Source organism: Protopterus annectens, chromosome 1.part0 (assembly GCF_019279795.1).
Source record: "Protopterus annectens isolate FY-2018-M chromosome 1.part0, PAN1.0, whole genome shotgun sequence".
NCBI lineage: Eukaryota > Metazoa > Chordata > Ceratodontiformes > Protopteridae > Protopterus > Protopterus annectens.
The window spans coordinates 855,878,332-855,903,698 of record NC_056725.1 but is presented as its reverse complement, the minus strand read 5'-3'; the positions used below and the strand labels follow the sequence as shown (position 1 = coordinate 855,903,698).

The 25,367-nt window shown below is 38.2% G+C and overlaps 1 protein-coding gene across 4 annotated transcripts in view; it reads left to right on the top strand.

Moving 5' to 3' along the window:
- LOC122795346 (sulfotransferase 6B1-like) overlaps positions 1-25,367 on the top strand; it is a 537,147-nt gene that overhangs the window by 146,487 nt on the left and 365,293 nt on the right. Inside the window, exon 1 of one of the 4 annotated variants that reach the window (XM_044063680.1) lies at positions 1,959-2,079. The exons of 2 other annotated variants lie outside the window; for them this stretch is intronic. In XM_044063680.1, coding sequence (XP_043919615.1) covers positions 1,974-2,079 — 106 coding nt within the window. In that variant the 5' untranslated portion in view covers positions 1,959-1,973. Of the gene's footprint in view, positions 1-1,958; positions 2,080-3,237; positions 3,535-25,367 lie in introns of those variants that run through there. One more of the 4 variants, XM_044063678.1, reaches the window with a different exon arrangement.

Here is a 25,367-nt window from a genome sequence, read left to right as displayed (position 1 = left end):
AGGAACAAGATCCAAGCTATAAACCGATTTGCTCTTCCTGTCTTAACTTACAGTTTTGGAGTATTGACTGCCTTCAAAATTGTTGGATAGATTAGATATTAAAACAAGAAGGATGCTTCATTCTCACCAAATGATCTATAAAAATCAGTTTATACCAAGATTATATATTCCCCATTCCAAAGGAGGGATGGGCCTCCATGAAATTGATTACATGTATAGCTCTGTAATCATGGACTTCAACACATATCTACTGACCTCACAAGATCCAAATGTAGTGAAAGTTTTGAAACATGAGGAGAATAAATCTAAGATGACATCTCTGCTTAATTGAGTAGAAGCATATTAATGCCAAGCAGGAATGGAAATCAAACCAGAAGTAGATAAGAATCAGGCAGCAACTGAATGTGCCAAAAAACAAAATAAAGAAAGAATATAAGGTGAAAGACCAGATGAGAAGGCAAGAAATGTGGAAAAAGCATAAATATAGTTGCAAGTATAGAAAACGTCTGGAAGAACCTCATGTTGGTCAGAAATGAATGCAGGAATGTTCAAGGACAGGCAAATTCAAACTAAGAGATGAAAGGTTAATATTGGCATCCCAAGATAGTGGGCTATCTACACGCTGGTTTACAAAATCCATTGAACATGTGGGAGAAACAGACAAATGTAAGTTTTGTAAAATTGAATTGAAAACAGTTGCATGCCTAGTTGCTGGTTGCGACACACTAATGGCAGAAGGACTGTATACTGAAAGGCATAATAATGTGGCGAGTCTGTTGCACTGGGGATTGTGCAAGCATTATGGTACTGAAGAGGCTGAAAAGTACTGAAAACATGAGCCACAAAGCATCAGAGAAAATTATGATGTTTATATCACATGGGATCACCAATTACCAACAGTTCAGAAGATAGATGCTAGAAAATCAAATGTAGTGGTTGAAGAAAAGAAGACAAAAGTAGCATTGATCATTGAAATCACCAGACCCAGTGACTACAGTGTCGTGCGTACAGAGAGACATGAAGTCATAAAATACCAGGATCTGTAGGCAGGAATGAAAGCAATGTGGAAGAAAGATACCCAGACAGTTCCAATAGTAGTAGGAGCAACGGGTCTTATAAAAAAGAATCTGCAATTGTATTTGGATATGTTAGCAATCCATGAAACCACGTGCAAATTGCAAAAGGAGTCATTACTGGGCACATTGCAGGTGCTGCGAAGAGCACTTTTGGCTGACATTAAGGATTGAAACAATGCTAATTTCATGAACTTTAATTGTACTTTGACATAGGAACAGGGTTCATTCCTGTCATGGTATTAGACACCCAAAAGATTTGAAGAAATTAAAAAAAAAAGGCAGCAATAAGTGATGGAAATGAACTTATGGGAGATTGTTCAGAACAAAGGCAAACAGGCTGATTAAAGGCATGGAAAGAAAGATACAAGAAAACAAACCACAGTTGAGACTGCTCTCTGTTAAAGAAAGAAGAGATAGAAAGAAAGATTAAGTATCTTAAACATATCACAGCACATTAGGGAAATGAACTGAAAAGGAAAGATGGGATAAAGAAGACTGGATTACTTACAAACTGATTGGTCAACATTTATTGTAGGCATGAGCCAATGCTACTTACTCCACAGACTGTAAGGTTGGGTATATGGAATATGCTCTTAAACAACTGAAGTGCTGAGAACAAGTAGAAAAAAAAGGAGGGAGAGTGGCCATTGTGAAAGTCAGCAAACAGGCGTATTTAGTCACTGGAGAACAAAAATGGATTCAGCTGGCAGAAAACAGATGCAGGTAAACAAACTGATGTGAAAAGATGCGTTTGGACTGGCAGCAAAGAAGTTCTGACTGTGGTATGCCTGAATGTCACCTTAATGCCTTACGCTATGGAAGGAGTGTTTGGGTAATGTTCTGCATACTGTTAAAGTAACAAGAGTCTTTTGTAGACTGACCAGACGTTGGGTTTCCATGGCAGGGAATCCACATATGTTAAGAATACTGCAGCAGTCAATGCAAGGACATAAAAACAAGCTGTCATTCTTCTCTAACATACACTTGCTTTTGTTACATATTGGTAAGTCTAATTCATGTTTTTTTATATATCATGATAAAAGTAGCCTTCCAGGTAGGTGACATTAACCTGTTGCAGGTAGTAACATTTTGGGTAGTTTTCACAGTCACAAGCCTTTTGTACAATGTATTGTTTGTTGCCATGGCAATTCATTGAATCACAGCCATTTTCTTTTTTTTCCCCATTGTTAGTAGAATTTGTTAAACTGCTTTGCAAAAACTATACATATTTTAAGTTTCACTTTTACTTCTGCAGATCTAACGTGTCTCTCCATCATTGTAAATGGAAGGTGTCTGAGTAGGCTTCATAAGTATGCCCTGCAGCTAGAAAAATTTAAGTTACTAAAGAAAGAAAGGTAATTGTTTTGCTTCAAACATTAGGATATGGGGTCAGAGGTCAGATGCAATGCTTGTATTCATACACAGTTTTATTTTACAAAATCATTGTTTGCTCCAGTGAAACTAAGGGTTGTTCTTTCTAAATGTGTGTTTACTTATTGCACGTTACTACAAGTGCTGCATAAACCCATCATTGCTATTTGAAAGTGAAATGCCCAAAAAGCGGGTCAGTTAAGAACGCAGTTTCAAATATGTCTGGTACTTATCCCTGCAGAAAATGCTTCTTGCTTGAACAGTTATTTTTTTTTTCCTTTTAAGTGGACAATGGAGCGAATCTCATTTACAAAGTTTTCTAGTTCCTGGCAACAACAGGTACAGCAATAGACACAGATAAAATATGTATCTGTATTGTAGATACATTGTTGATTGTTTCAACATCACAAAGGAAAAGTGTATATTGTTGCAGCACTACATGCAGTTAAAGAGAATATGTTTACACTGATTAGACTCTGAGATGCATAATCCTCATACATCATAACACAAATGTTTCAAGTTTCCTTTACTGGAATGCCTTTGATATAGCCTGGGCAAAAAAAATTACAAAATTACAAAATACATATGCACACATGCACGCACACACACACTCCCACACAACTGAATAATAAGATCTCTTACGTTTTAAAGTTCCTTTCTCAGTGGCCTATTTCTGGGAATTCCTTACTAGCATAATTAGAAGGGGGAGGAATTTTTGTTGTGAAAGAGAAAGAGGAGGAGACTCTGAGGGTTGTGTGCTTAGAGGAATCCAGCTGTAAGTATTTACACGTTTCATTTGTGGTGTTGATGGCAGCTCACACTTTCTCTGCTGTTGAGGGTGTAAGACAAGTACAAGAATAAGACAGTGAAAAGCACCAACAAAAAAAAATGGAAGAAAGGAAACGGAGAATGGAAAAACTGCAAAGGCTTGTAGCAGAATTTCAAAATAAGAGACCTGAAGATTTTATCCTTCACCATAAGGGTTACCAGTATCCTGTTGCTCTGTGCAAGTTGGAGAATTTACAGGCTATTGAAATCTTTGAAGCAAGGAGAGAAGATGTAATGTTGGTGGCATATCCAAAATGTGGTAAATATACACATTTCATAAAGCTATGCAGTACTTAAGAGTACACGCTATGTATTTGGATGCACTGTACATTACTTGTTTGCGTGTACTAATTATTTTGCCTGTCTCAAACTCTTCTCTTTCCACATAAAGTAACTAAAGTTAAGCCTATTTCTGCAACATTTTCATCAAGTTACATATCAAGAAAGCAAGGATGGCATGAGGCAAGTAAATCAGTGGGCACTGACAGCTCAGATCTCTAAAGTTGCATGATACAGTTAAGATGTCAGTAAAATGCTTTATTTTGTTAACTTTACAATTCAGCCAGTTGACTTTGATGAGTATTCTTTTACTTTTTCTGTAAACCATCTTATAATAAACAAACTTGTAGCGTGCAGCTGGGATAAACTGACAGTACTTTGAAGGATTTGATGCTCATACTTAGAAAACAGCATTTACTAATGAGGATGAAGTTCAGAAACTGTCTCTTTAAAACAGTAAATCAGTAATGTCTTGTTACTGGCTTCTTCATACATGGAGATGTAAAGAAATATGCAGAACAAAACTGTTATTGATCCAAAACTGTGTTTTATTTTTCTTTTTATTTCCTATTACTGATTTGCCACTTAGTATTACTTTTATACAGATCTTTTCCTCTTGAACCCCATTTATATTTAAAAGAGCAGCACTTATGCCTTTGCACCAGGTCTCAGAGAAACTTCAGGATTTAGAGGGCACACTAGCAGTAATGCCACTGCATACCAGTCTGCCTGTTTTTCTGAATGATAGATAGTGAATCTCATTAATCTGCTGCATAATTCTTTTTGTTTTTCTCTGGTAAAATCTTCTTTTTTTGCATTATTAAACCCACAACTGCCTTCAGAGGGTTTTCTCACATGCTGTCTACCAGTTCTGATGACATTTGAATGTGTCATAGTATTAACTGTACTGCAACATTTGAACTGTACTGTCCTTTGCCATACTGGCTCACACTGCGGCTGAAGAAGTCCATGGAGTAGTTCACTTCCATTAATAAATGTTAAGCAAGTGAATAAAAATAAATGCCCAATATGAGCAAAATAATCTGCTGCATTGGTCCTAAGTGGCTTCCCCTTCTGTATTCACATTAGTAGCCCTTGTTCTTGTTTACTTTTCTCAAAACTATATATGCACACATTTGTAAACCAAGCACCTATGCTGTTCGTGCATGGCTTCTCAAATATATTTTACACATTTGTTTTGATATTATCTGGAATGCCTGTTTTAATTTTTTTTTTCAGAGAAAGGTACTTTACCAATGACTATGTCTGACAAGATTCCTGCAAATCTTCATAGGCTCCACATGTTGTAGAACCATGGTGTAAAATGTTAATATTCTGCATTCTTGCAACCATTAAATGACATTATTTTCTAGATGTGTATACTCTCCCACCTCTGCTGCTATAATCCCTAACTCAGGATAATCTCTTGTTTAGGTTAGCACAGACTTCAGCTCAAGACTTAGAAGCAGATCCTACCTCCACTAGCTTCATGGTTCATTTTGTACCATCTTATCATTAGGTTGCAGACATTTTATGATTCACTTGTAAGAGCGACAGCTGCATGCTCCACCCACCTGCATTCCTGTGTCCACCCACTGTTTGCCATCACACTCAAAACATGCTATAAATTAAAGAAATAACTCAATAAGTGAAATATAAATTATTTAAAAGGACATGTTTTACAATATATATGAGGCAGGTGGAGTTGTCAAACCCCAGAATGAATTATTAAAAACGTACAGACGCCTGAGTGAAAAATAAATGAGTGCTACAAGGAGGTGCTGCTTCTCAACAGCCAAGACACCATATACATTTGATACAATATTTTTTGCAGGGGGACCAATTCACCTGTTGTGACCTGTATGCTAAATATCAGTGTGTGTACAAGTGATGGATATAAGGTAAGTGGTAAGAATTGTAAATCATTTTCCAGTAGTGACACGTCCCAAATTCTGATGCCCAGACTTAATTTCAGTATATGACAGTGATGGAGAGAACCTGACAGTCCTGACCAAGGCATATGGACATAACCACATTATTAAGCTTTATTATGTACTGCAGAGGGGGCTAAGAGGATGGTAGTCTCCCATAGAATCATATTATAACTACAGTAAAAGGCATGTGTGGCAGATATCATAATCTGTCTGATAGAAAAGGAGCTTTAAATGACAATGATAATATATTCATTGTACGACTTTTGTAGAAACTTAAGTGGAGCTTTTAACAATGGTAAAGTGCTATTTACTCCTGTTTCACACTGATATGTAATTGTGTGGGTTTAAAATCCACATCACTGGCAGAAAATCATATGTAAGGAATAGATTTATAACTCTCACACACTGCCAGCAATTAATAAGTGAGAATTATTGGTAATGGTTTGACTGTCTGTAACACTGACCATTGGACAGTATGCAAGTGGAACTGGTCTGAGGAGCACACAGCAAATGTGCACTGCTACTTCTGGTTCCAGCAAGCACCTGTCATTCTTAAATAAGCTTAATAAAGTACATCTGCAGATCAATTTATAATCACTAGCTCCCCAAGATTACACTCACCTGAGGCTGAGCCCAGTGACTTCTAGTGCAATCTCACCAGCAACAGTTGAAGCTTGACCAGCCTAATCTTGCAGATAAACACATATTTATTTATTTAGTTTACTTGGAAAGTCCAACTTGGAATGAGCCAAATTTCAGCAGAGAACCAGGGAGAAACACTCCAGATGCATGTCTCTGTAATGTGGGAAGAAACCGGAGTACCCAGAGAAAACCCACACATATGCAGGGAAGACATGGTGACTCCGCACAGAAGGTACCCCCGACAAGAATCAAACCGGAGAACCTATTCGTATGCAATGTTTTCTGTGAAAGGGTTGATGTTACCTCTACACCAACCCCCCCCCCCATCTTTAAAGTAATGCTCCCATGAGTTAGAACATTGCACTACATAAAGGAATGTGTTTATCCTTAAAAAAACAACCATTAAATATTTGTATATTAGCAAGAGATTAACAGTAGCTATTCAAAAGGCATAAGCTAAGAGTTCAAAACACAATTCCAAAAGCAGCTGGGGATGAAGCTCTCCCCAAAAAAGCAAAATACAGTAACAAAAGTCCAAACTGGGAGTAAACAAACACGGCTCTCTTGATATTAAATAAAAGACAAAAATTTTATTCAGGTACAAACTAGTGAGTGCTTTCGGTCTGAAGAAGTGCTAGGAAGCTAGTTTGTACCTGAATAAAAGTTTTGTCTTTTATTTAATATCAAGAGAGCCGTGTTTGTTTACTCCCAGTTTAGACTTTTGTTACTGCATAAGCCAAGAGTTAATGTTAGCAGTCAGTACACACTCTTAAGCTAATAAATAACCGGCCACAATCATTTAAACTGAATAATACATTTTTTACTTCAAGTAAAATTAATCAAACCATTTGTTAAAAATCAGTACACATGCAGCTACAAGCGCCATAAATAATTAAAAAACAAATGTGTTTAAACAGACAGATGACATTAAAAAGATATAAGTACTAACTTATTTGGATCTACAATTATTAAATGCACTGAATACTAATTATATTTGCCTTACAAATCCAAACAGTAATTACTTAATTCCACAGAAACATAGAAGCTAGCGTCAGCTGTGCTTCAAGAATAAAGTGCACTGTTTACAGTCTGGAATTAAGATGGCAAATAAATTGGCAGTTGCTTTCTCTCTACTTGAAATAAAAAACAAGGCATTCCTTCCTAAAAGTGGATGATGCTTTTCCTCTTTGCAAGGTCCTCTAGCTTTGTGTGTGTGTATGTATGGAATCCTATATGTATATATACTGTATATCCTTATCCCAAATTATCATTTCAAAAAGCCCTGAAGATGTCTTTTCATTTCAGAAGACGTTTACTTTTGAAGAGTGTTGCTGCCCTTCCACTGAAAGCAATTTCATACTTAGTAAAGATGCATTTTTTATTCTATATATTTTTATGCACACCTGCTGCAAGATGTGGAATAACTATGGCTTTTATGTAGAGAATAGTTAAACATTTATTACACCTTTTTACATGTTCTACTTTTTATCTGAAGACAAGTACATTTGCTTTAGTAGAGTGCTGCTTCTTTTAATTTATCTCCCTTTTTGTATACCTCAACCAAGTTTTGATGTTAAATCACCAAAATATGATTTGTGGGGCTTGTAAAAACAAAATTTTAAGTTGTAGTATAATGTCCCCAACCCTTGGTACACCATCTGCATTAGCATTACTGACACCACTTAGATGCCATAGTAAAGGCCTGTGATCCCAAACTCTATATAAGATAGTTGCTATTCTGTTCACTGGCTCTTTGTAACTACATCAAGGAGCTATGATATGTAAGCACTGTGAATTTTCTTCTATACAGATAGGGTGTTGATGGTGGTCTGGAGATGTCATAGTATTGTCACACCATCTTTTACCTAGCTGTGTATATTTCTTTATTTTCACTGAAGTCTACATCTAAGGTACACTACTAGTTGTTTCTTTTCCTTTGAAGAGACCTGGCTAAAACGAGTTCCCATTATGTGGTATGAAACATCTTCCTTCTTGATTAACTCAATGCTGTAATTAGAGCAACCTAGCTAGTACAAATGGCCCACTCAAGACCTTCTTGATGTTCTGGAAAGCCTTCTCCTAAGCTAGTGTCTAGATAATTTTATCTGCCATATTCCTTTGGGTATAAAGAGTGAAAGAAATAGTTGAGGTACTATGATGTGAAGAAAACTTTCTGAATTACACTAGGGTGCCAAGAATGCTCTCAGCTGCTTTTGGGTAAAAGGGATAATTCATATCTGGATAGTCTCCAATTTATCAGGCTGTAGCCAGTTTTAGCACTATTTACCCAAAGAACAAAATACATTACTTCTGTAATTAATGCCCGACACTTTTTGCCTTGATTATCAACCTGGCCCTTATAATCTTCTCAGCAGCTCTCTAACCTGTCATTCATGGTCTAGTCAGAGTGACTTATGATTCCACTGTTCCCTCTGAAAGCAAAATCATAGTCTTCAGCTCCTGCTGGGATGTGCTACAGCAGAACCTGTAAAGTTGTTGGAACATTCCTCATCCCCAAGGGTAGTTTGCTGAATTAAAACTATCTAACCAGGATAGAAATGCTAATAATGCTAATATCTTCATTGTAAAGCTGCTGAAACCTTCTAGAGGAATTAATCTGAGTGACACCTCCAGGTACATTGGCAATTAACTCCTACTGATGTCTCTAGTCGTCAGATATTGCTTGTTCATATTTTCATCAATAATTCCAAAAGCATGCTATGTACAAGGTTTTTAAAGATTTTGTGTTAAAGCTTACACAATAGCAAACTCAACTGCATTAATATTTGACTTTTGTCTAGTGCAGGTAAATAGATGTTATCAGTTGTTTTTATGATATTAATTTATGTAGATATAATTTTTTACATTTTTCTAAATATCTCAGCAACCGAGTTATACCGACAGAACTCCTTAGCCTCATATGAAAACTCTCTGCTAAAGAAATAAAACGGTGCTGACAGTATGTGTGTAACTTGAGTGGTTGCTGAGATATTGTAAGTTGTTTTCAAAACATTACAAATGTAACAGTTACTGTGTTTACTGTGGCATATAAAATTCAGTTTAAAATGTATAACCTAAAAAAATACTACCACTGTAAAAATAATTTGTGCTGAACGGTTTGCCATTTATACTTCTTTCGTACCCCTGTGGTTCCAGGGATATGAACATTTGTTTGAAACGTGAGGACAAAATTTGAGTCCATCAAAAGGCTTAGGCTCTGCCCATTGGAAGTTACAATGCAAGCTTTCTGAGCTAAACTGGAGTGAATAGGGGTAGAAGCTCTAGCTTATCCAGTGTGTACACTTACTAATAGTTTCATCAAAGAATTCTAGATTCCTCTGCTATGGAAAAAATCTGTCATTATACCTCTGCATAAAGGAGGCCATTCCTCTGACCTCTCCAAGTTTAGATCCATTGCCATCCGACCTCTGCCTCCATAGACTTAAACAAATGCATCCACACACAAATACCCATGCATTTTTAGGAAAAACTTGCTATCCACTATAAAACATGGATTCCATACCCATCACAGTACACAGACTAGCCTAATCTTTTTGGTAAGATCAGTGAGAGGAATGGCTTATGTACTGTAATACTGCTATATCCTTCTTAGACAAAATCAACCTAAAGCCCATTTTAGGCCATTATTTTCCACTCTGTTCCTCAACTTGTCCAAAGCCTTCAATACCATATTAATTCAACTACTATACCAGAAGCTCTCAGTTCAAGGTATAGGCCCCAAAACTCTTTTTGGTTTACTAGTTACCTCTGTAGTCATACTCAGTGTGTAAAATTATTGGACACCTATTCTGACTGTCTCACAATTCAAACAGGGATTTCTCAGCTCACTACCTTTAACATTTTTATAAATTACATGTACCCAGCAACTAAACAGGACACAATCATTCAGTATATGCAGACAGTTATGCACATATTTGCTATGCCTCGATACTACAAAAACCCAAATCCATTACCCAAGAGTCATTCTCATCCATATAAACCTGGCTTGGGCAATCTCAACTATTACTAAATCCCAAGAAAACAACATTAGTTTTGTGCACATCTAATGATCATTCTATATAAACCAAGGAACTGAACATCACCTCATCTAATAATAACACTACAGAGCAGGTCACCCTCACTAACCTTTTCAGAGTTGTTGTAAACAAACACCTAAACACTGACCATCATATGAAATATGTTATAAAAACTCGGTCTAATATATAAGACCAATTCTCTTACACACCACTTTAAATATGAACAGCTTCGTTCCTCTTGTTATTTAATCGTTGATATGCATCTCCAATCTTTGCTAACCATCCTAAAATAGAACTTACTAAATTAAAACACAACAACAGCAAAATTGTAAAACTTGGTACTAATGTATCAGCCAGATCCCCATCCAGAAACTAGACTGTCTTGAGTTCCCAAACCTAATAGCTTACTCAGAGCTAAAAGTAGCCCACAAGATCCACTACCATCCAGCCAGCAAAAATACCTGTCATCGCCAGCCTAGTGAAATGGTACACCCCTAATAAAACCTTCATCACCAATCTACTGAAATGTACACCATAATAGAAGCTTAATATCCAAGGACTGTCCTAGAAGAAATTCAAAAATGCAATAACTTCTTGCTCTCTTCTCTGTGAATAAAGCCAAATGTGCCCTCTCAACAAACATCAGATGCTTCAAAATGATTATAAAAGGTTACTTGAAGCAGTCTGCCTTTAGCAGATGGCCACCGACCCCTGGATAACCTACCCACTGACTTACCATACTTTCTTTTCTTCCCTTTCCTGCTGGTATTAAGTATTAAAGACACGTGCACTCACTAGGGAGATATACTAAAGCCTGTGGTATTTCCAATTAGAATTATCCTTTTTCTTAATGTTTGCTAAGTTTGTAGAGTAACACCTATAGAAAGACCATGATTATATGTTGTTTGTTTCCAGGTCCTTCAAGTATGTTAAACCATAAATACAGTCCCAGGATGCCTTAGGTCTAATATTACATACGAGGAGGTGCTCTGAATTTAAATGCTATGTGCCTATAAGTGATTGCATCATTCATTGCAGATCCTTGATTTAACAGTGAATACCTTCCCTGACTCTTGTAACACTGCTCAGATTTCCTAAACCTGTGTCCTGTGTATAGGATAGCTGTACTGGCTGTACCACCTCATCCACCGGGGTGTCGATTTGAGTTTCGTGGAGGAGATCAACCACAAGACCCTGCTCTTGTTCCTCTTGTAACCCACTGCATATACTACATACTAGTGTCTTTCTATCACGGCAGTGTTGACAGTGTGTCATTGAGCTTATATTTCTGTCTCCTGCCTGACAACTCCACCACATAATTCACATCACTCACTTCCTCCATCCAACAGTGAAGGCCCCTTTCATGCTTCATACAGCTTATTCTAGGCAGCATTAGACTTTGCAGGAGTATATATTCCCTTCCTGTCACTCTCCAGTAATACCAGACTGTTTCCAACTGTTGAGCTTGTGCTAAATTCTCTTGTAACTTTATAAGCTCTCTAAGCATATTTCTAAACTTCAGCACATATTCCACAACAGACTCCTTCTGAAAATCACATTAACTCTCCTACTGATCCTGAAATTATGTTTAGAGGTTCCTTACCATGTGACTATAAAGTAACTCAAATGGCAAAACTGTTGAGCAGTGTTGGGGCACCTTTCTGTCTGCAAAGACAATATAGGTTCGTTTCGACTTGGCAGATGGCAGGATGCTCAACAGGTGGCAATGTCTGATGATATCCCAGCCTTATTTTTAGTTAAATAGTAATTGTATTGCTGCAGTACTCAGTCTTGTCCTACATTTGTTTAAACTGCTCTGCAAATGCTTTCAATATAGTTTACACACAGAGTTAAATTTCAACTCCAAAACCATTGTTTTGAAGATGGTTATTATGTTGTTAACTGTTTTACTCCATAGTGGTTCTATAAAAAAGTAGGTTTAACCCAAAGTTAGTGGCTCAGTTCATCAGTATTTCCTGGGGAAAACCAACAGTGCTAAAAAATTTGCAGAGGAAAACTTGGTACTTCTCTCACCTTAACAGAGGGCAACGTCACTACCTCAGGGTACCTAGCAGCATAATTTATCATCACCAAAATATATACCTTAACTCGGCACTTGGGGAACTAAGAAGCTTCACAATATCCATGACTACCCTCTGAAATAGTTCCTCAATAATACACAACTGCACCATAGCAGCCTTACCTTTTTCTCCTTTCTTGGCAGTCTTTTGACATTGCTCAAATGTCTTGTAGCACTCTTTCTTTAAAAGCCTTCTTTTTGTATCTTGTTTACAAATGTTTCGAGAATATATATATATATATATATATATATATATATATATATATATATATATATACACACACACACACACACACACACACACACACACACACACACACACACACATCATAGGCCATGTCCAGTTAAGCCCGATGATAGGTCCTTTGGACTACCATCTCCTGCACCTCTTTTACCTATATCCCTCCATATAGATTCCATTATCTGTTTAGTAACCTCTTATACCAGTTTATTGTCACTGCCCTTGAGAGTCCAGTGTCTCCTTGGCTACTTCTCCCAAATCCTATAAGGTGGTATTTGAGAGTTATGTTTGTCTCATCTCTCTCCTCCTGATCCTTCCAACTTCCCCTTTTAATGGAAGCCTAGTGTTTTCCATTAACTGTGCCTCAGATTTAGACAAACTGCTACCTTTCATCACATACCCTAAAGTATCCCCTTCCAGAAGAAGTCCAGTAATATTTTGACAGCTGTGGCTCAGATTCAGGATTTCTGCTGCTACCTATGTCTTCCCCTGAAGGAGTTGCATTACCTTCCTCTGTTGAAAGTATGAACATCGGCTTGATCTCCCCCCTGCTACCTTCCCCACACGATCGACTCCATGTCTGAACTTGTGAAACTGCATGTGCAGATAGTACTCTATTATCAAAGTTATTACCCAGTAGAAAACATGTTGGGATGTCATCAAACACACCTACCTGTTTGTCTCTCTGCCCCTTCACAGTCCAAAGGAATCCTGGCCAAAGACACAGAAAAGGTGTCCCTTTTAATGCCCTAACTGGAGTGGACTGCCTGGGCAGGTAATGTTCCTTTCTGAAAAGTGCAGTTCTAATAATAGTTATGACTGCTGCAGAAAGTGTCTTAAAAATTGTTTCTTTATCCCCTATCATGGTAGGACAGAGGCCCTTGGATAGTGTGGAGCATTGCACTTTGAAGATAATGAACCAAGCATCACTCCTGTGGTCATTTTTCTATTAACTCCCTCGTGTTGCTTTTGTGTCCCACCCTCATGCTGTGAACATATGGATCATATATACCCCATTTGATTACAATGGAAACATTTATCACAAGATGTTGAGATAATCAAGCCAGTGGATCTTCTTTTGACTCTGAAACCTCTTCTGAAGATTAAATTGCTTCCATGGGTTCCTTTCTGCTCATGTCTTGTGTCAGATACCTTCTTCTTGTGAAGTTGTATCCTGCTAAATATGTGTTTTAATCTAGACTACTGACACCAAGTAATGTATGATGAACTGATGTATAAATCCTGTCCACATCTAGCAACAAATGTGTGATGGTCAAGGGCTATCTTGTACTGTTTCCCATGACTGACCGCTGAATAATATGTAAGTGGTGAGGGCCCTCAAAAGCATACAATAAATGTGCATTACTGCTTCTGGTAATAACCAGCGCCAGCTAGATTTATTTATCTATTTAACATTTTTTACTGGGAAAGTCCAACTTGGAACAAAGCCAATTTTCAGTGGAGGCCCAGGGAGAAATGTTCCAGACACGTCTTTGTAACACTGGAAGAAACTGGAGCACCTGGAGAAATCCTACACGAGTGCAGGGAGGAGATTCAGACACTGCACAGAAGGCACTCTAGCTGAGAATCGAACCAGAGAATATCTTGGTGTGAGGTGACAATGCAACTGTTGCACCATTGCATTGTCTTTTCCATGCCAAGAATGCAATTATCATTTAACCTTAAAATAAGATTTTGGTTAAAGATTTTGTAGTAACAGCACGATTATTATCTCTCAAAAAACATGAGCCATCAATTACTTCTGCTAGTTCTAAAGTCAATAAATAAATCACCAGCTACAACCATGTAACTTGAATAATAAAACTATTTACATGAAATAAGTACAATTAAGCATTACATTTGGAAAAAAATCAAATACACAAGCAACTACAAAGTTGTACATAGAAAATGCAAAATATACTTAACAACTAAAGAAAAATGCTGACAATTTATCTGGATATGTCATTACAATAGCTAAAGAGATATCCTGAATTTTACTAACGCTAACTTATCAGTCCAAACAATCATTTTTCAATTCCACAGGCACATGAAATCCAGCTTGTTCTGTCCACTGTACAAAGTGTAGAAATAAGGCAAGAACTGAAGTGGCAGCTGCTTTCTCTCTACTTAAAACGCCCATGTCCGTCCTCCTTATCTGGATTTAAATGTGGATGAGGCTCTTCCTGTTCTCAGAGTATTTTAGCTAAGGGTGTCTAAGTAAGGCAGTGGCCTCAAATGTCCAGCCCACAGGCCAGATGAAGGTTATTGGTGCTCTCAATCAAGTCCAACAAGCTTTGGCCAAATTAAACTGACTTTTGCTTTTTTTTTTTTTAATGTACCATCTGTTTGTGATTCAAGTCACAGTGACAAATGATCATCTTTATGCCTCAGATAACAGAATTGTGGTTGTGTGTGAATGTGCCTGCTGTCTGTATGTGAATGCCTGATGCTTTTTTTTTTTTATCATCATCCATCTGTTTTTTGGGAGGGTCACCCTTAGTCTGTCCTCTGGCTTGTTGGATTCCTCTTCATCGGACCTTTAAGTTGTTTGAGTATTAGACCAGTGAGATAAGATAATGCATCCTTAACCTAAAGTAGTGTTTCATTTTCTAAATGTTTTGCTGCCTTTTTACTGAAAGTGGTTTCACACTCAGCAAAGCTGCATTTTTACATTCTATACATTTAACGTATTGCAAGATTTTTATAAAAATAATAATTTAACATTTATATTCAAACTGAACTTAACTCAGCTTTCTGCAGGTTTTACTTAAAAAAATGTGAGTTTTACTCAGCCTGTGATGTCTTCTGTGAAATGTGAGTTTTACTCAGCCTGTGATGTCTTCTGTGAATAACAATCTCCAAAAGCCATTACAGCTCTGGTGACTCACTGTATTCTAGCAACATTGCCAAGACTTCTAACTTCCTACCACTACAAATCAGGGTGCAACCTAACAAAACCATCTTAAAAAAAACAGCTTATTTCCCACCTAAACAACTCCTGGACATGCAACTGCCTAGCACCTGGCTGACATATTCTAACTCCTTTCCCCTACCCACTATCCAACCTCTTTAAAACTCCCACAGATGCACTATATATTACCACACATTACTTGTAACTGCCTAGCACCTGGCTGACATATTCTAACTCCTTTCCCCTACCCACTATCCAACCTCATCTTTAAAACTCCCACAGATGCACTATATATTATCACACATTACTTGTAACTGCCTAGCACCTGGCTGACATATGCTAACTCATTTCCCCTACCCACTATCCAACCTCTTAAAAACTCCCACAGATGCACTATATATTATCACACGTTACTTGTAACTGCCTAGCACCTGGCTGACATATTCTAACTCCTTTCCCCTACCCACTATCCAACCTCCTATTTAAAACTCCCACAGATGCACTATGTATTATCATACATTGCTTGTATCTGCCTAGCACCTGGCTGACATATTCTTACTCCTTTCCCCTACCCACTATCCAACCTCGTCTTTAAAACTCCCACAAATGCACTATATATGATCACACATTACTTGTAACTGCCTAGCACCTGGCTGACATATTTTAACTCCTTTCCCCTACCCACTATCCAACTTACTCTTTAAAACTCCCACAATGCACTATATATTATCACACGTTACTTACCAACTCACTGCCGTCTACTCCCCACTGCCCCATCTATACCCACTAACTCTTCCCTAGACTAAGTTGAAAAGCTATCAATAAAATGTCAATGCACCACATATGAACTTGTCTATATTCTCCCCCTCTTTTAGTTTTCCTTTCTTGTCTTATCTTCAGTATGTCTTCAAGATTATTGCGGTGGTGCAGTGGTAGAATTGATGCCTCACAGCAAGAGGTTCTCCTGTTCGATTCTCGGCTGGAGTGCCTACTGTGTGGAGTCTGCATGTCCTCCCCGCGGTCGAGTGGCCTCCGAAAGGCATGCATGAATGGGCATGCCTTCGGTGATGGTTGGGCTGGCAATTCAGCACCATAAAAATGTACTGCCAATCATTAGTGGTCCGGGGTTCCACTGTGGTGACCCCTAACCGGGAAAAGCCGAAAAGACAAACAAATACTGTATGAACAACCATCATATGTTACTACCTGCTATACTTTTAATTGTATGTCTAAACCTCTATGCTTATGTAAATATCTTATGCAATCATATGTTATTATCTGCTGTATTTTTATAACTGTACGCGTAAACCACAGTGCTGATGTAAATGTCTTGTGTATAGTATGTTAGCAATTGCTCTGGAGCTTTTCACCCAGGGCCTCCCCTGAAAACAGACAGCTCTGTCCAGTCAGACCTCCCCATTAAACAAATGTAAAATAAATAAATCAATAAATCTGCTTTAAAAAGTACTTTTTTTCTAGAGTCACCCCTTAGAAACATATTTTTGCAAGAGTAAAATGTGCATATCACAGATGGGGTCAAACTGTCTGTTATTAATAGCAGGCTGTTGTGTCCACAGTAATATATTCATTGTATAATTTTGTAGAAACATATGGTAAGTTGTAATCTTCTGCTGTTTCACATTCGTTAATCTTTTCTCTTTTCTTTGTTACAAGTTCTTTGAGGTTGACTTGGCACAGGGTCAGCCACTACTGACTTCAGAACCTCTGCACATCTAATTGTTATGTCCTTACTGGGACCACTGTAGCTGGGGCATACCACAGACATGTCCCTTTATTATATGTGCCTTGCCTCTCCAGGTGGGACAATCTCTCAACCACAGGGTTTTATTTCCATGATAGAAAAGAGGAAAGGATGTAAAGACACTGTCACACTGTGGTCTTTTGGTAAATAGGAAGAGAAATGGAGTGTTGTAACTTTCATTTTGATGTGCTGGTTGAGGTATTGTGTCCAATGAGGCATGATGAGGGACTGATCGCTGCCTTAGTGGTGATGCTCTTCTTATGCCTGTCATGCCTCACTTCTCTCTCTCACCCCTGTCAGCTTGTGCAGCACTCAGACCACCAATCAGACCAGGTTATCTGTGTTATAGTCATGGTTATATCCCTCCCTGTCTCCTATGGAACTGAACTTTATAGCTGCTGTTTCTGTGGAGGGCTCATTACAACATACTGCCAATCAGTTAACCACACCTCAGTGTAAAAAAAGACAAGTGATTGTACAGAAATAGTTATGTGCCTCGAGTATATGTGACACATTCATTTTCTTATTTATTTAATTTGAGTAGGTAGCTGGGCTGGACCCATATCTCTTAACTGCCTCTGATTTTACAGAATGCCTCTGATTTTTTCTCATTTTATTTGCAGTAGCACTCATAAAATGTTTGATTTTTTGGTAAAATACTGATGATTCCAGTTAGTCAATAATGCCATACATTAAAGTTTCCTACATCATCATGTTCAAAACATGCACCTTGATGGCAGCACAGCATTTTTAAGTGAATTATAGTAATATTTACAAATTGTGTCTGATTTTGGGCCTTTGCACCACATTAATTTTTGCATTTGTCCAGAATTCTTGAGCAAAATAGATGAGAGATAAGTGTGTGGACCCCTTTTTACTCCTACTTAGTTAAAAAAGGACTATTAACACGAAATGCAGGACTCTAGGCATAACAGCAAAGGAACAATCAATGATATACAAAAATCAAAATGTATAAGGGGAGTGTGAAGAGGTAGCTGAATGAAAGATAAATAGATAAGATGAAGAGAGAATGAAAATGGAAGGAATGAACCAGCAGGTGGAAAAGTAGCATGGAAGAGGGCAGACAGAGCAGTTTAAGTCTGCGAGGGGCAGTCAGATGCCAGTTAGTAAATGGTGCAAAGTAAGAAGGATACACAAAAGAACAGAAAGGGTGAAGATGCAGCATCTGAAACTCATGAAAAGGGAATGAAACAGTGGGCCTTGGAGTGATAGGTAAGGCTGCAAGACCCATCGCAACTGAAAAAAGAATGTCAGATGTTGCATGTGGTATCAGGGTCCTTCTGAACAAGAGATAATTATGGGTCTTGAAAAAGAGATAATTATCCAGGAGTTGGAATGAATAAATGAATGGAAAGAAAATTAAAGTCCTTTTCAATGTAAATTTGGGTGGCATTTTAATTTTGTGGCTGTGATGTAGTAATTTTAATTATGAGGGAAATATTCAATAAGTTGGCAGACTCTGTTGAATGATAATGGCAGCCTTATGGGATTGGTATAGATCTGTGCTGAGAAAGGAAGGCTTTGTTCAAAGATTTAAAATATGAAACCATCTGCTCATGGCTTGCTGAAAATAGTGTGATGGAAATTCTATATTTAGCAAAGTCAATGTGCATGTAAAAAGAAAATGAGAGATCAAAAAATATCCTGCATGCTTAAAAGAGTACACAGTTTCAAGGCAGGTAACAGAGGGCATGATGCCTCACCATAGGAGCAGTCGACTTGCTGTCTTCTAGAAAAGGGGGTGAATAACATGACTGGTTTAGGGTACATATTGACAGAGAGTTTTTTGCAGCTGTCAGCAATTTAGGTCAAATCATTTTCCAGTTTGGTGGTAAGGGAAGTAAAGGGGTTGGATATGTTGAATGCTATGTTGTAAGCATGACCAATATCATTGCCCCAGGGGTAATAAGAGGTTGGTGTTCATTGGAGCTGTGATTACTCCTTACTACTAAATGAAAAGGGCTGAGAAAAAATGCTGTTTGCTAAAAACTTGCAAATGCATCTTTACAAGTAATTGGTGAAACATTTATAGAAAGGTTGTTCAAATTATATAAAGACTGCTGTTGTGAGGGCTGCCTCTTCCATGCCATCATAAATTTGGTTGGTGAAGGAGAGATGTGTAATAAAAATATTATGACTCAAACCATGCTTGAAAACGTGAGATCAATGGTTAAAGAACAGAAACTAAAAGCTCAGAAGAGACATTTTTTTTGCAGAAATTTGGCGAGCAGTGGCAGCAGGGTGATATGGTGAAGGTTTGCCACACAAGTAGGGTTAGGTATGGAAATAATACTTTTGCTCTTCTACATCAAGGAGAATATTCCACAGGGCAAATATAATGTAATTATATAGGAAAGCATTAAGCACCTTTATTTCTCATTAATGATATGCTGTATGACCCGTCTTGTACCTAACATCTGAAGATACAAAAGAGATGATGGTAGGTGTGAAGGAGTGCAGCTAACATGGAGCAGGAAATGTTTGCTTGGCTATAGCCATAATCTCACTCTCTAGCATTTATGGCTATGCACAGCTGAAGTATGGCCTGCAAAAGTAATGTGCACTTTATTAAGTGAGCATGCCAATGGCCTGCAAAAGTAATGTACACTTTATTAAGTGAGAATACCAATGGCCTGCAAAAGTAATGTGCACTTTGTTAAGTCAGCATGCCAATAGCTGCCTGTGGTGCATGGATTGCTTGACAAACCAACTCATGTGCCTGGTCCGAATGTTTTTGCAACAGAATACAGACTGCACCTCCACCCCCCCCCCCCCAGTATGAGCAAACCAATGTCAACGACTCACTGCCACCCTTCCCAGCACAGCAGCTCCTCCAGTGCCTGAGTTGTTATCCAATCCTGGGACATCTTGGTCGCAGTCAGGGCTTTCAACTTTCTGTGCCATAAAATCAGCAAGGCTTCTTACAGGAAACTTAAGAGTTGAGACAGTTAGGACTAATTTGACCAAAAGAGCAGACAAATATCAGAGATGTTTGCTAGTTGTTTGTAGTTTACTACTGGGAGAAACAAAGAAATACAGACTGTGATAAAGAGCTGTAGCAGGGCTTAGGAGGTAAAGTTTTATACAAGTGAACGTGAGCTAGAAATAAATGGGCATACGTTACACTAAGTCTCTGTAATGACCACTTAGTCAGTGTAGAAACAAACTGCTTTATCAAGGCTAGTGTTATGCTATTTAATATTTTGGACTCTTTAGGCAGTGTTGTTTCATTTGAGAAATGTCTAGCGTGTTCTTTGGGCTTTTTCATGTTTTCTCATGAATTGGGATTTGTGTAGAAATTTTTTTTTTTACTTTCTTTCCTTAGGCTGGAAAAGGACTTTCAGTCTTTGTTGGAGTCAGATGATTTATATTATGATGAAAATGTTATTTTGAATGCCTTATATAAATTAACAGATGCTTACTCAATGTATAATAGGTCCTGTGTTAATAAGAGAAATGCTAACAGAGAGGCTAACGTATTACAGGGTGGTAGAAAGGTTTATTTTGTGACTGTCTGTAATATCTTAAGTGACAAAATCCTTGAGGCTATCAAGTATTATTGGCCCTATCTGATTAATATGGGTGGTGTCAAAAACCTGTATAGAGCTCCTTGTATTTCATTTAAAAGAAGTAGGAAGGTTAAAGATATGTTGGTGCATAATAAATTTGTACTACCAGGTGAAGAGATAAGTATACATCCTAGTGAGTGTGGCACCTTCCCTTGTGGAAGGTGTTCAGTCTGGCCTAATATTACAAAGTGTTTTGAAAGAATTAATGGTGTTATATTTTGTCCCACTTCTGTATTCACATGTATGACTAAGTCAGTTATATATGCATTATCTTGCCCCTGTAATTTGTTTTATATAGGGGAAACAAAAAGAATATTTAAGCTACGGCTCCAGGAGCATGTTCGGGGCATAAAAAATAATAATGCTATAAGTCCTATAACTTCACATTTTTATACCTGTCATAATAGTGATTTTTTTGTCATTAAGAGCTTGTATTTTGGAACAGATTTTAGAGACTGATGAGGGGTTAGTAAAAAAGAAGCTGTTATATAAAGAAACTTTGTATATTTTAAAGTTTAATTCACTTTCTCCGGTGGGTTTAAATAATGAATGCAACTGGAGGGTGTTTCTTTAAAAAGTTTTCATTTTTTTACAAGTGATTAATTAATTAGATTATTGTTTAATTCATTGTATTTAATTGTATATATGTGTGTGTGTGTGTGTATATATATATATATATATATATATGGATGCTATGTGGTGATTATTTTGAAACTCCATGAAGGCTGGTTTAAGCTGAGGCGCAAGAGTTTTATTAAATCGTTAAAAAAAGATTTGTGGTATCTTTTTGCTGGCTTGGTAGTCTGATGTGTTATTTGCTGCATCATGGTTTGGTGATATTTTTTCTAATTTTGAGTATGGAATGAAGATGTGGTGATAATTAGATGGCTAACTGAGGAACTCAACTGTGAAGGAGGAAAATAAAGGTACAGCCATAGTCAGTTAGGCCCAAACTGGAACTACTAGTCCATATTTGTTACTGTCATAACAAGGACTCAGATTACTATTCTTGCATAATTATAACAGGAGAGCAGCAAGGTTCCATACCGTCACTGATGTTTAGCTGAAAAACAGGACAAGATAGTGGGTTCTTAAGACAGAAGGAAGGTACAGAGGTGGAAATTATTAGGAAGCATTATTGTAAGGAACTTATCTGGAGTTAAGTGGTTAGCACTTCTTAGATAAATAGTTGGTAAAATCTAAAATTCCAGGGGCATTTGCTCAGTTGTTCCTGAGTTTTACAGGACCAGTGAACATTAATATTTCTTGTGAGAACTGCAGAGTGGGGTCTTACTTATGGTGTTGTGGAGTTAAAGACGTTGTCAATAATGTTTGTGAAAGAGTAGGAGGAATGTATATGAGATACTTTTAACCTGAAGTAAATGAATATCAGGCACACATATAAGACCTATTTAGAGTCCTTATGATTGTTGTTGGAGGAAATAGCAACCAGACAGGCAGGTAAGCTTCTAGAGTTAAGTAGAATTATTCCCACTCCATGGCTTGTCTCATTTGAAGGTTCATAGGTGTTTACTAGGCTAACTACCACAAGGGCCTTTTTAAGCCTAGCCATGCATCCCAAATCTCTGACAAGTTCTGATACCCTTGATAAGTGTAAACATGGGCTTGGGAAATTAAACATTTACAGGTTACCTGTTTGCATTAGAGACATAGGTGCCAAGCCAGGGACGAATTTCCGGTTTCCCATCCAGTCGTCCAAGTTGCACTTGAATTGGGTTAGGGAGGAACTCTGCTTCACATGGATGGGGAGCCTGTTCATAGATGGTGTAGTCTCTGGGACACATACCTGTCTCTCCAGCAGGTCCTATTTATATCACAGGCAAGGTTTAAGTGTTTAGAATGGGTAATTCTGGTACTGTTTGTTTTGTGGATATGCAGGAGGTCCATCACAGAAGTCTGACAATGCCCTGCATGCCAGGCATAGATCTCCCCTCCAAAGCCTGTAGGAGACAGAATACAGGGATAGGGCCTTGAGGCAGTCTGCATAGGACATATTACTTATGCCCTGTATTCTTTTAGTGAGGAACCTCTGTGGACGTTCCAGTTGTTGGATATGCCTGGTTAGGTACATACCAGAGGGGCCATTGTACTCAATGATAGGTCTGATGTATGCTGAATACAGTGGAACAATGACTTCCTTGGACTTAGATGCCATACCTTTGCTTATAAGTTGTGCAACATAGAATGATTTCCTCACCACTGTAGATACATGATGATCAAAGGCTAGATTACTATCTATGTATATCCCTAAGTCCCTGACTACTGGGTTAGCTCTAAGGGGTATGTTGTCAATATGATAGTTACCAGTGATGGGTGACTTCCCAAAGGATATTATTATGCATTTCTTGGCATTTAGTTTTAGTCTATGACTCTGACATCAGCTGTTTGTCTGTGTCAGCCCATACTGGAGAACATTTGTGTCAGTGTGAGATTCAATGACACCTCCTAATTTGCAATCATCTGCAAATTTAGTCAGCCAGAGACCACTGACATTGGCCTCGACTTCTGAGATGTAAATGCCAAAAAGGAGCGGTCCAAGGACTGATACCTGAGGGGCTCCACTTGTGACTGGTCTCTCTGTAGATGTGGACTACCCAGTTATAACTTCCTGGGTCTGGTCTGTAAGCCATTTTGCTATCAACCGGGTGATATATGGATTTGTACCCAACCTCTTGAGTTTGTCAACAATGCCCGAGTGGGGTATTGTGTCAAATGCCTTGGCCAGGTCAAGTTAGGCAGTGTGAACAATTTTGCCCTCATCCATTGCTTTGGTGACCTTCTCAAATAAGCCCACCAGGTTGAGTAGGCATGATCTGCCCTTAATGAAACCAAACTAGGTTGGATCCAGTGTCTGGATGTTTACTATATCTCTGTTGATCATCTACATGATAATTCTTTCCATGGCTTTACATGTAAGACTAGTGAGACTTATGGGTCTGTAGTTTCCAGGGTCTGTAGATGGCCCACCTTTGTGCAGAAGGATGACTGTTGCCTTTCTCCATTCATAAGGCATGAAGCCTGTTTGGACACTACAGTTAAATAGTAATTCTAGAGGCCCTGATATGCTATTTAGAAGACATCCTGGGATATTGACTGGGCCCATTGAAGCAGTACTCTAGGTCTTAGAGAGAGAATTAAGGAACTGTTCCCTAGTGATAGTAGGGGGACTTATATTTGACAATATGGAAAACCATAGAAACAAGTGCAATCACAATACTACGACAACACTGTGAATATTATGCAAAGTTCTGTTCTATTCTAAGAAACAGAGAAGAGGAGAATTCAGCTTTAGTAGTGATTTGGTGATGAGAGCTATGTCAGGGACATTAGAGATTTGTCTAGCCTCCAAGAGTTATAGTTAGTTTAACAGACTGCAAGTTATAATGGTGACATGTTTGATGCACTTGTTTCTATGGTTTGCCATATTGTTAAAGGACAATTAAGGACTGTAGACCAATCTCCATTCTAGAAACTCTGGAGAAAATATTAGAAAAACTCATCTTTTCACATCTTACAGAATACATTAAAAATACAGCATCCTTTCCCCTCATCTGCACATATTTTTGTCAGGTCATAGCATTGTGATTTCACTTTTCATATAGGTTCATAGGTTCATAGGTAGGTACTAGGCTATAGGCCCTAGGGCCTATACACGCCTAGCCAAAAAGGTACCCTGGCTTTCGCCACCCAAAAAAAATGATTTTCCTGTGCCTCTGTCAAACAGAACCACAGAAGTGATCCCCGGGGTGAATTTCCTATTACCCATCCAATCATCAAGATTTTTCTTGAAGAGTGCTAATGAGGAGCTCCGTTTGACATAGATAGGTAGTCTGTTCCAGAGTATGGGAAGTCTCTGGGACAGGAATCTATCCCTCCAGCATGTTCTGTTTATTGTGGTGACAAGGTTTAGATCCCTAGGGCGTGTAGCTAGGAGGGATTGGGATTTCTTTAAGTGGAGCATTTCCAGCAGCTCTGGGTTTGATATAGCTTTGTATGTTAGGGAGAAATCGCCTCTGAGTAGGTGATATGCGATGGAGTAAAGCTGGAGTTTATTGAGTCAGTCTGCATAAGGCATCTGCTTGAGGCCAGTAATCCTCTTTGTGAGGTATTTTTGTGGCCTTTCCAGTTATTGTAGATGTCTTGTGAGGTACATACCAAAAGGGACATTGTACTCTATAATGGGTCTAATGAGTCATGAGTAGAGGGGAACAATGACCTCTTTTTTTCTGGATGAGAAACCTTTTGTGATGAGATGTGCCACGTAGAAGGATTTCCTGACTACTGTGGCGATGTGATTATCAAAGGAGAGACTATTGTCCACCTGTGTCCCAAGGTCACTTATCATACTTTTGGTGTTAAGTAGACTACCACCTATGTGGTAGTTCATGGGTACAGAGTTTTTACCAAAGGGGTTGACAATGCACTTTTTGGCATTGAGCTTGAGACCATGGCTTTGACACCAGGCATCTGTCTCAGTGAGGCGCTTTTGTAGGATGTCCACATCATTAGGAGTTTCGATTATGGCTCCTAGTTTGCAGTCATCTGTGAATTTAGTTAGCCAAAGACCTTCTGTGTTAGCCTGTACTTCAGAGAAG